At 35.7% G+C, this 12,055-nt stretch overlaps 1 protein-coding gene across 1 annotated transcript in view; it reads right to left on the bottom strand.

Moving 5' to 3' along the window:
• Positions 1–1,634: 1,634 nt before the first annotated feature.
• LOC135203414 (protein O-mannosyl-transferase 2-like) overlaps positions 1,635–12,055 on the bottom strand; it is a 57,311-nt gene continuing 46,890 nt past the window's right edge. Inside the window, exons 19-20 of the mRNA XM_064233142.1 lie at positions 3,977–4,088; positions 1,635–1,768 (exon numbers count right to left, since the gene is read on the bottom strand). Coding sequence (XP_064089212.1) covers positions 1,660–1,768; positions 3,977–4,088 — 221 coding nt within the window. The 3' untranslated portion in view covers positions 1,635–1,659. The remainder of the gene's footprint in view (positions 1,769–3,976; positions 4,089–12,055) is intronic.

The following is a 12,055-nucleotide window of genomic DNA, read 5'->3' as shown; positions in this document are numbered from 1 at the left end:
CGAAAGGTCATGAGAGTTCTGTTACATCAACGTCCGTAACATGAGAGAGAGAGAGAGAGAGAGAGAGAGAGAGAGAGAGAGAGAGAGAGAGAGAGAGTCTACAATTTTCATTATTTCAGCTAAGACTACCATACATACATTCTTATAATACTTGAGAGAGAGAGAGAGAGAGAGAGAGAGAGAGAGAGAGAGAGAGAGAGAGAGAGAATCTTTCACTTTTGTCAACAACTGTATCGTATAACCATTCCCCGTCTCTCACACGTAGGCGTGACGTAGTCTGCTGTAGGTGAGGACATTTTGTTGCAACTTCTTAAATAAAACATTATAGGCCTAACGCTTCTTTCAAAGCACAGAGCACTTTTGCCTTCACATGATGTAATTTTCCTGTTGCCTTTGCAAAATTACCAAGCTTTTATACACATATCATGAAATGATTTAGAATGACAAGTTACTTAAATACTCTGCAAACACTATAAGACTTAAATATTTATTAATGAAAACATACTACAAGTATACATAATTACCTGCCGCTAAAATGTTTGGAAATTGAGCAATCTTGTATTAAAAAAAACATAAATACACTAGAAGTATACATAATTACCAGCAGCTAGGATGTTTGGAATTTGACCAATGTCGTAGTAAAAACACACATTAATATTATCTCGCTCGTCTAAAGTCATGAAAGTTGCAAATATTTCCGCTGAAACAAAAACACTTAAACTCAAGAACACTTATTGTAAAACGGATTTTTCCCTCGTCTGCCACAGTTGGCAGCCCTGCCAACAATCCCTGACGTACATCAATCTTGTTATACTTCCGTGGCAAAACTTTATCTTCTTCAATCGGCCCCTCTTTTAAAGGGAAACTATTCAGTGAGACGAACGCAACGTCGGAGTATTTGATAAGGGAACACTTACCCACCCCAACGCTAAAATGTTGAATTAACGTAGAAAAGTCGAATTTCTTTGCTGTCGTCAAACGACAGTCGGAACAATTACACTTTACTGTACCTAAAACGTAAACCAATTCCATTGTTGCCATACGTAAGTGTTACCAGATACCTTACATTCCAGTGACATTATTAACACTGACAACATTAATACCAAGGATACACAAAGCACATCACGTCATAGTGCATAATCGTTTTCGAAAAATCAAGTAAAAATAAATTAGTTAATGAGTAAGATCCTAGAAAGGAAATTTAATTAACACAATTATTACACTTTAAAAATCTTATTTAACCAGTCGCTTAAAATTAAGATGGGAATATTATATAATAACTGAAATTTAAAAGAGCGAACACTTTTATTCCATTTTAGATCCCTGATGCAAATCACAGGCATTAAGATGGCTGCCAGATGCACGAGAAGTCAGAGTTTGGCACGATAAATAATAAACAGTAATTGTTTATAACTTAGCACACATAACTGAATAACATTTTGTTATGAGATTCTCTTGCAACATATTCCATGAGTACAGCATTCATCAAAATACGGGCTTTACGATTTAATCACAACTTGTACGTTGTGTACATATTTCAATAGGTACAAAATTAACACACACAAATATATATATATATATATATATATATATATATATATATTATATATATATATATATAATATATAGTTTCCCTTAAAGATAGTCGTCTAAACAGCTCTAGATTTCCCAGTCGTCAAAGAAGCGGACGTTCCTGAATGTCGAATTATCCAGGTTGAAAGGACCTTCTGTAGGATGGCCGTATCCTACGTAGCAGTAGAGGTAAAAACTGAAAAAAAGAGACAAGAAATGACAATGGTGGGGTCCATCTAAGGCGGAAGTTCTCAATTCATTCCAGGTTATGGAACACCAGCCAATGATAAATAAATAAATAAAAGGAACACAGACAATTTAGGATTGAAATACATATCTTAGAATTGCAACCTGAAGATGGGTCATTATATCTTTTAAATAGGTGTAATTTAATACAATGAACGGTCCGTTATTTATATTGGTGGAATTGTTCTAACTGCATTTTCAGTAAAGTTTTAAAAGATATGTAGTACCGATCTCCAGTGTTAATATTACCAATTACAGTGAACGTTCTGTGGACCACCCAAAATGCCATCATGGATCACTAGTGGTCCATAAATTACCAGTTAAAAACCACTATCTGAGTTGTGAGAAGCAAGACCACACTATCCCTGGTAGCTACTTTTGCGTTTTAATAGAAACAATTTCAATTTGGTATATAAACCGTAGCATAATGTTAGCAATGGTATGACCACCTTTCTAGACCACTGTGAAAGCAAATAACTCCTCAAAAAATTGATTACATACTTAAAGGGGAATCAAACTTCTTTTAGTTATAGTTTACAAATAATAAATCTTGCCGATACCTTGCAATACGACACAAGAACAGTAACAATACTCGTTTCTTTCTACACCCATCTCAGTCAGAATCCTTTTGCCGTCTCAAGTTAATCCCACGGTTTTCTCAAATTACCTTAACACAAGACTTCAAAACTTGGAGGGGGGCTTATTGTAAGCTAGAGATCCCAGTAAATTGGTTCCCAGGCGATAAGATCCTTCGTCTGTAATGCCTGGGTCTGAAGACTCTAATATCCCGGGACTATCAGATTAGTTCTGAACGCCTCCAATATCCAAACTTTCCCCCGAAGAAATTCTCAAACTTGGCCAAGTATACTGACCCAGGAACAAAATCCCCGCACGTGCGTTCTTACATCTTAGTTCATGTAAGCCCCGCACTGTACGCACACACACACACACACACACATATATATAAAATATATATAAATATATAATATATATATATATATATATATAAATGTTTGTAAGCCGTAGACACAAGGAATAAAAACAAAATCTAACATCTGAAACGGCAACGAATGAGAGGGCGATTGTACGGATTTAACCTCATAAAAAGTAACTAATGAAGAACTGGAAGGGATGAAAGAAGACTCAGGAAATTGAACAAGAAATCTTATTAACTGATGTATATGATTTTTCTAATAAATCAAGCGTGATTCGGCTTCCTTTGGATGTCTAGTCTTTATGCGTCTAATGAGAGCAATGCGCAGTACGCTCCAAGGAGCAATGGCGTGTATCCCCACATAAATAATCATAACAGATTAGCGTCTGAGACCTGAATGCCCTAGGGAGAGAGAGAGAGAGAGAGAGAGAGAGAGAGAGAGAGAGAGAATCCCAGTTTTCGAGATGCATAAATGGAGGTATTCTATACGAATACAACGAAGCATTTTTACACTAAAGAAACACATGAAAATAAATGTAAAACAATAAAACTGAAAAGGATAAAAAGTTTCATCAGTGCTGCAAATATCAATACTTTCAATTCCGACTGAGTGAGATCCGTCTAGGATTATTACTGCTATTTTCTAAATCAGTTTTAGTAATCCTGCATTTCTGAAATGATTTCAGCTTCTTGAATACAACGGAAGAAGCTTTGCTTATGTAAAAGCACTGCTGTTCGTTTCGACGGAGGTTGAGTAAAGAGGACAGCTTTCTTTCCGGAGATTGCAGCACCAAGTGGACTTGGAGAGAAATCAAGTTCAGTGGAGGATAAGCATGACAAACGAGAAATCGTGATAAATGAAAAGGTATATAAGAACAGAAGGAGGATTGGAAGGCAATCAAAATGTAAGAAAAACAAATACTACCTGATCTAGAGGGGCTTTAAAGATAGATGATAATATCTCAAAATTTGGTTAAATAAATGCAAAAGGTAAACATGAAACTTCACCAAACAAAATATTGTAGATAGAAGAGCCTTTCTAGGTATTCGAAACGCATATTTTATTTATATCCTAATATATTACAGTCCATAGAACTGATCATTTTTGACAAGTCTGTTTGCATACACAATTTACAAAAGTACGCCCTACGGATAATATACACTGTATAAATTATTGGTAAACAACAAAGCTTTCTTCACTCATAAACCAAAATTATACATTACCTGTAAACAAGAACAGCAAAGAAGACAATCGTTGCCCAGTGAAACGCGAGGTTTGCTCTTCTCGGTGGCAGCCACGTTCCCAGAGTCTCTAACAAATACCCGAATACCACAGCTGGGGAGAAGAGAGAGAGAGAGAAATAAAAAAATCCCGATAAAACAAACAAATTTTAATGGAAAAAGGTTCTGTTGTGGGTAGAAATCCTAATATATGTTACTACTAACCCACGCCCTTACGCAAGTATGGATATAAAGATATGAGCTGTAAATAACATTACGACGGATAATGCTAAGCAATATAAGTAAAATCTAACGTATTTTTATATTAGAGTTATGATTTGTCCGTCAGAACTGACAAATAATGATATGAATGATAGGGGTAATACAAGTGACGGACTGACTGTTCTAGGTGCAAGAGCCCATGCTGGCACAGGGCCACCTTCATCATTAAGAAAAAAGGGTAACTCGTTTTGAGTTATAACTTCTCTCGACTCAAGCTAGTCAATGTAATCATAACAACCTCCCATTGACTCAAGTTTGACTCAAAATAATTACAATAACCTCAAATTGACTCATGCTTGACTCAAAATAATTATAACTAATGACTCAAGTGAACTCACAATTAAACAACCTACCATTGACTCATATTGACTCAAAATAATTACAACAACCTCCCATTGACTCAAGTTTGACTCAAAATAATTACAACAACCTCCCATTGACTACTTGACTCAAATAATTACAACAACCTCCCATTGACTCATACTTGACTCAAAATAATTACAACAACCTCCCATTGACTCATACTTGACTCAAAATAATTATATAACCTTCCATTGACTCATACTTGACTCAAAATAATTATAACCTTCCATTGACTCATACTTGACTCAAAATAATTACAACTTCCCATTGACTTATACTTCTCGTGCTTGACTCAAAGTAATTATAACAATCTCTCATTGACTCAATATGGACTCGAACTAATTATAAAACCCTTCTATTGACTCCAGCTTGACTCAAAGTAATTATGACAACCTCCCATTGCCTGAAGCTTGACTCAAAATAATTATAACAACCTCCCATAAACTCAAACTTGACTCAAAATAATTACAATAACCAATCATTGACTCATTCTTAACTTAAAGTAACCATAACACCTCCCATTGACTCAAGCTTGACTCAAAGTAGTTATAACAACCTTTCATTGACTAAAGCTTGACTCAAAGTAATTATAACAACCTCCCATTGACTAAAGCTTGACTCAAAATAATTATAATAACCTGCCATTGACTAAAGCTTGACTCAAAGTAAGCATAACTGAATATCCATTTAACAGAAAGACTGCCATTCTGTTGAACTGAATTAGCTTTGCTTACGGGTGTTTGACAGTTCATATTTGAAAAAAAAAATTAATTACAGAAACTGTTAAATCGATGCTAACATACAACTTCATAATAAAATTAAACACTAAACTGCAAAGCAATTTTCTTTATCTCAATAGCCTTCAGTCAACTTTGATCTGTGGTAGAGTAACTACAATATTTTCAGTTACAAGCTGTAACTCTTATATGAAGAGCTTCCAGTCAAATTGGAATAGATTTACAACAAACAAAGCAACAACTACAGTTTAACCTTTCACTCGATTTGGCACCCATTTTAAGATAATCATGATGATTTTATCAACCATGAGGCTTAGCTGTCAAGAGAGACGGTTACCTCAACAAATGTCAGTCAACCTGGCAATTATTTGAAGCAACGGGAAAATGACGAAAAAAGTGCACACTTTTTTTTTCTTCGTGATTGTTAGCCTTCTGTCAGCTCCCAATTCATGCAAAGCCAGCAGAATGATTTCATCATGCATAAAGCTATATCAGACAGACGGTGCCTAGAGCCTGTGTTCGTTTCGGTTTGATTTAGAGAAACCGCAGTGATTCCATCAAACACGAAGCTGCCATACTTGGAACTGGTATGAAGCAACCGAGACGATTTCATTAAATACGAAGGTAGCAGACGGAGGGCGATGCGAAGCCCTTTCACCCTTTGTGCTAAGAGACACATGAATACTAATGCCAGGCTCCCTGTCACATCACACGTACACTTGGCGCTGTATGACGCCTCACGTGGGATCGTTTAACCTTCACGGAGGGGACGTGCGGGTCATGTAGAATACAATACGCTTCAGCAGTACCTACACGTCAAATCTCTTGAATCTGATTGTATGATAAGGCTCGCAGTTAACGGTCAGTGATGGAAATTGCACCTCTGAGAAAAGCTGCCTTGATATTCAAAGCGAATAAGAAAGTGAAGTAAACATTACCTACCAACAGATATAGTAATTCGCCAGTCTACGGTAATAGCAAATGACATTGCGTGGAATATATTTACGTCTTAAAATAAAAATATCCAGTATGATCAATTATATCAATATAGATAACGTTACGGATTAAACAAAATGACAAGAATAAAATTCTACTGATTAGCAATTAATGAGACATTTTCCCGACCATTTATACCAGGGCAACGTACTACCACAGGAGGAAGTTTTTAGGAGTTCTGCATACATATACGTTACATTATACTTTTTATATATATATATATATATATATATATATATTATATATATATATATGTTATATATATTATATTAATATATATAGATTTGCCGGCTGACCGGGCAAATCTGATTATCGCCTAGAAAATTCCCCTTCGGTTAAACATATATGAAAATATATTAATTTCGAGTAGAGCGAATTAGATATTAAAGGAAGGATGTTTGTAGCTCGATATTGTTAATGAATCACGGTAACTGTGATGACTTATATATAAAATAATATGTATATGTATATATTATATATATATATATATATATATATATATATATATATATATAATATATTATATATAGTTAAACGTCGATATATACATATATTTAAAATGGCCACGTCCCCAATGACATAACTGTAACTGAAAGAGTTCATATAATTTATAAGATCATGGCTTTGAACAATGAACGTAAGGAAATGAAAGCCCTTTACAACTGTCAGTAATGAAGCAGCAACAACAAAACACACAGAAGCTACAATCCATCTACTACAAGAACTCGACATGGGAGCTGCCTTCCATTAACTTACAACAACAGATACAGCTGTCAACGCACAATAAGGTTATCATTTGTCAATAAGGGCGATCAAATATCAACTTCAAGTAAGATGATATCTGGCATGACAACTACCTACCACACACCCATTGTTGGATCGTGTTCCGGCTCTCGCTGCTTCGTCGGGAGATTAGTTTCACATGAAAGAACAAAACGCCTTCCATCTTCACATAAGACGTTTTTCTTTCTTCAAAAGGAGCCGCAGAAATTTTCTTTTGTAAAATAATGACGCTCATTACTTTGGTGTGAATTCAAGAATGTAAACAATACATCATACATGTGTACGCACTTTGTATATATGTATATTATATATACATATAGATACACACACAACACACACACACATATATATACACAGTGCGTACGCATGTATGATGTATTATTTGCATTCTTAAATTCACACCAATGTAATGAGTGTCATTCTTTCACAAAGGAAAATTTCTGCGGCTCCTTTTGAAGTAAAAAAAATTCTTATATTCTTTCATGTGAAACTAATCTCCCGACGAACCAGCGAGAAACGAACACGAACTAACGATAAGTGTGTAGTAGTAGTCATGCCAGATATTATCTGGCATGACTAATATATATATATATATATATATATATATATATATATATATATATATTATATATATATATATATATATATATATATATATATATATATATATAAATAAATATAAAGGCATGTCACAAGAAAAGTGAAACAACGGAGTCGCTAGGCCTATCGATACACGGTCCTTTACTTTATAGCAGACAACTATAACCCTATCGGTTCCTCTATGGCGAATTAGGCGTTGCCCCCCCACGTTGTCAAGTGCTCTTCTCTGGAGTTTTAAAGGTTTACCATTATCTGTTACTTCTATTAATCCATGGGTTTGTTTTTTTGTTATCTCCTGGGAGCAATATACTTCGGGTTGATCCCTCTTGCCTCGACTTTCCATAGAAAAGCTTTCATTCTTCCAAGTCTCTGTTTTTCATATAGGCCCACTAAACTTCCGCACATTTAATTTACTTGTTATTATGTTATTTTACCTACATATATTTGTAAATTCCAAGCTCGCAGAAGCTCTCTCATTTGTGTGTGTATGTATATGTATATTATTATATATATTATTTATATGTATATATAATATATATAATATAGCTATATATATAACAGGTAAAGGGATAAGCCAATAGAAGGCAAAAATAAACACCAGAGTTTCTGCAAGATCTTTCGACTGAACGTCCTTTACTCTGCTGAGTAAAGGACGTTGAGTCGAAAGATCTTGCAGGCACTCCGTTGTTTATTTTTCCTTCGTGTCTTAACTTTGGTTTTATGGATTATCACGTTCCAAATTTTCGTGATTCAGTTATTTACATATATACAGAGAGAGAGAGAGAGAGAGAGAGAAGAGAGAGAGAGAGAGGGAGCGTGGCTTAAATATACATAGGTTATACAAATGGAATTATCGGCAGCTATTTAATTTATCATCTATAATACAAACTATTACTCTCATCTGCCCATCTGCCGTGGTTTTTTGTATGGTAACACTGCGTCCCGGGCTTTAGATAGTTTACGCATTTGAAGTTTTAGGTAAATAAAAGGATATCTGGGTACATTTGCAACTGAAAAGTGTTTTAATAATTTACTGTATGTGAATTACACCGTTAATTTCGAAATAGGATATTTTATTATCGTTGAATGTAAAGTGAATGTAACTATTAAAAGCCCGAGCGCAGTGTTACCATACAAAAACCACCGGCGGATGGTAGATGAAAAAAACAGAAGTATATCCCTGGTTTCTTTCCATCAAGAGTATTCATAACATTTTTCTATTGCATATCTTCTTTTCTATGCAGACTTAGTTACAGCTTTGCCATTTACTCGGAACATTTGTTTTGTTCTTCGTTATTGTATATATTTTTATCATCAAAATACAAGATTCTTTTGCATGAATACCATACCCGACGAAAAATATCTGTTTTACAGTCTTCATGAGGATTTGTCAAAACAAATAGATGATCATTTGGGTCATGAATGTCACATAGTTGATAATAATAATAATAGGCAAGAATGCCAGGACTACATAAAGATTTATTACTGCACTTTCTATTATGCATGGAAGTGCCCGGAACAAGGAGGAAAGGTAGACCAAAAATGAGGTGGAGAGACAGTGAACAGGGACATGGCGGAGAGGAACGTGAGCGAGGTAATGGTGCATGATCGCAGATTGGAGAAGACTAATAAACAACGACTCCATATAAGGATGGGAAAAACTGAAGATGAAGAAGACTGCACTTTATATATACTCAACGTTTAAGCAATAATTCGTCACTTATATAAGTAAATTATTTTTGGGAACTGAAAAAATATTTGCATTAAGAATGGTAGCAGCCCAGCGTGAAGGACGATTAAGCGACTACCTTTCCCAGTAGGGGGTTTAATCCCGGCTGTTCGACGTCTTCATGCCCTGAGGTCAGAGTAACACCTGAGATAGGAAATGGCAGCGATGGACATTTTTTTACCACGATTAAGAAGAAAAGTAATGCTTTTTGTTGTTAAAAGCTAGGAAATTACGAGGGCTTTTAATAATCGGCAAAAATTAATCAGAAACCAATTATATTTGCGTTGTATAACTATGCTACCTTCATATATCGTACAACGTGAGTGGGAAGATTTGATATGGCATCGCCGGTCACCACCGATCCCCCACCCTTGTTGCCATCAAGGAGCCGATAGGAGTAGTAAAGGATCGAGTGTCGAAAGGCCTATAGCAATCTCTTCGTTGTTTCACGTTTCTTTCATGGCATTAGCCTTCATTTATACAATCATCACGCTTACATATCTTCGAATGTTTTAATCGGTCATACATACATACATACACACACACACACAACACAAACACACATATATATATATATAAATATTATATATATATATATATATATATATATAATATAATCAAACCACACTACCTGTAACATCTAATCACAGTGAAGATCATCAAATAACGAACCTAGGAATTCATAACATTCCTGGAGGGATGAGAAGATCAGTGCGATTGTAGGAATGTTTTCAAATGAATGTGGGATGTCATGTCATTGTAAACAAGGAGTCAAAGAGCACACAGTGACAGACCGGGAAAGCCATAAGAGAGACAGCTGCGCTCTGGTTGAGGAACATAGGGCAAAGGTTTATGGCGGACAGCTTAGACGAGTGTGAGCGCAAGGGAAAGATTATGGGCGCAACTGCAACCAAAACCTAGACTTAATGGGAAGAGTCTCTCTGGTGATTCAGTGATTGATTGGCTTCGGTAGTTCCTTACTGGACGAGTGGGCTCCGTACTTGACTATCAATCTGGTAGCCTGAGTTCGCTCCCCGCTGCTGCCAATGCGGGACCAGGGGAATTTATGTCTGGTGATTAGAAATTCATTTCTCGCTACGATGTGGTTCGGATCCCACAATAAGCTTTAGGTCCCGTTGCTGAGAAACCAATTGCTTTCTAGACAAGACAGCTCTTCATCAGCTCAGTTGTCTGGTAAAACTACGGTATACTATTGACTTTGGTAGGAATGAAAGATTAGTTGTGCTAGAACTAAATGCAGATGAGAGAGAGAGAGAGAGAGAGAGAGAGAGAGAGAGAGAGAGAGAGAGAAGGCCAGCCTATCAGGATGTCTTAATGATTCAGTGGCCGTTTCTGGTGTGTGAGAGAGTGGTTGTGCTAGGTGAACTAATGTACGAATGGAGGGCAGACAGACTCGTGGACTGGCTAGAAAATTTCTGAGCAAATGAAAAGAATATGAAGAGAAGCATCTGAGACTGATTTAGAGAAAGAGGAATAATGTGAATAAACAGGAAAAGTGAACTACTAAATTACCTTCCAGTTCACAAACACACACACAATGAAATAGTACACGGATAGTATGATAAAAAGTGGCCACAACTATAATGGGATATTCATGGACATGAATTTGATTAGAAAACTTTATGCAATTAACAGCTTTGTAAAGAATTTTGGTTTAGAATGTGTTAAGTTTGAATAGAGAAACCAGAGAGTTTGAAATTGAAACAAGATATTCTTGGGGGCTTCGAAGGCTTGGGCAACATTGTTTATACACATAAACAACTCTTTAGTATGTATGTTAAAAAAACTAAAGGAAGAACGATGCAATACTTACACATTTAGCGATAGATTTGAGGGCAGAAGGAAAAGTTTGTGAAAAATATTAGACGAGCAAAGAGACTTCTTACTGGAATGACAAATCTTGATGTGAAAGTGAAACATGGAGAGACACTTTAGACTTAGCTGTGGTTTCAAGTATGGCTGAAACGATGACTTTTTAGCTCTCCATGTCTATTTGTTTGTTGAAGACTCAGCAAGGAGAGAGGGAGTTAGTATAAAAGTTCTAAAGCTAGCTGTGTCTAACTGAAGGCTAAATGACAAATGCTTGGAACCAGTACAATACTCTGGTGAGGAAAAATGATAGTGGCTGGTGAAATATGTGAAAATGTTAATAATATTAGAGGTTGTGAGAAAATAAACCGGCAAAGTTGATGAAGACGGTTGCTAGCATGTATGGAAGACAGGCCAAAATACTGTAGTCACAATAGGTGGCTGTAAGAAGAGAATAAGAAAATCAGAAGAAACAAAAATGACAGAAGGATAGTCGTTAGTTTCATGGAGTTGTCGCATATGTACGAATGGAAGGTAGAAAACAGATAATATTATTTCGTTTACGAAGAATATACTGCATAAGTGGAGGGACTGAAATAATACAAAAGAGCTGATGTGATAACATAGATAACGACGAAAAGAGGCTTTTATGCATACAAACATTTCCTTACAAAATTATGCAACAAAAAAAAGCTGAATAGAACCCGGATACGTTTTCTTTACCATAATACCTTTTAATTAAAAGATGAAATAAACAGTTTT

This window comes from Macrobrachium nipponense, chromosome 36 (genome assembly GCF_015104395.2).
Source record: "Macrobrachium nipponense isolate FS-2020 chromosome 36, ASM1510439v2, whole genome shotgun sequence".
Lineage (NCBI taxonomy): Eukaryota > Metazoa > Arthropoda > Malacostraca > Decapoda > Palaemonidae > Macrobrachium > Macrobrachium nipponense.
Note: the sequence above shows the minus strand (reverse complement) of the source record. Positions and strands in the feature narration are given on the sequence as shown.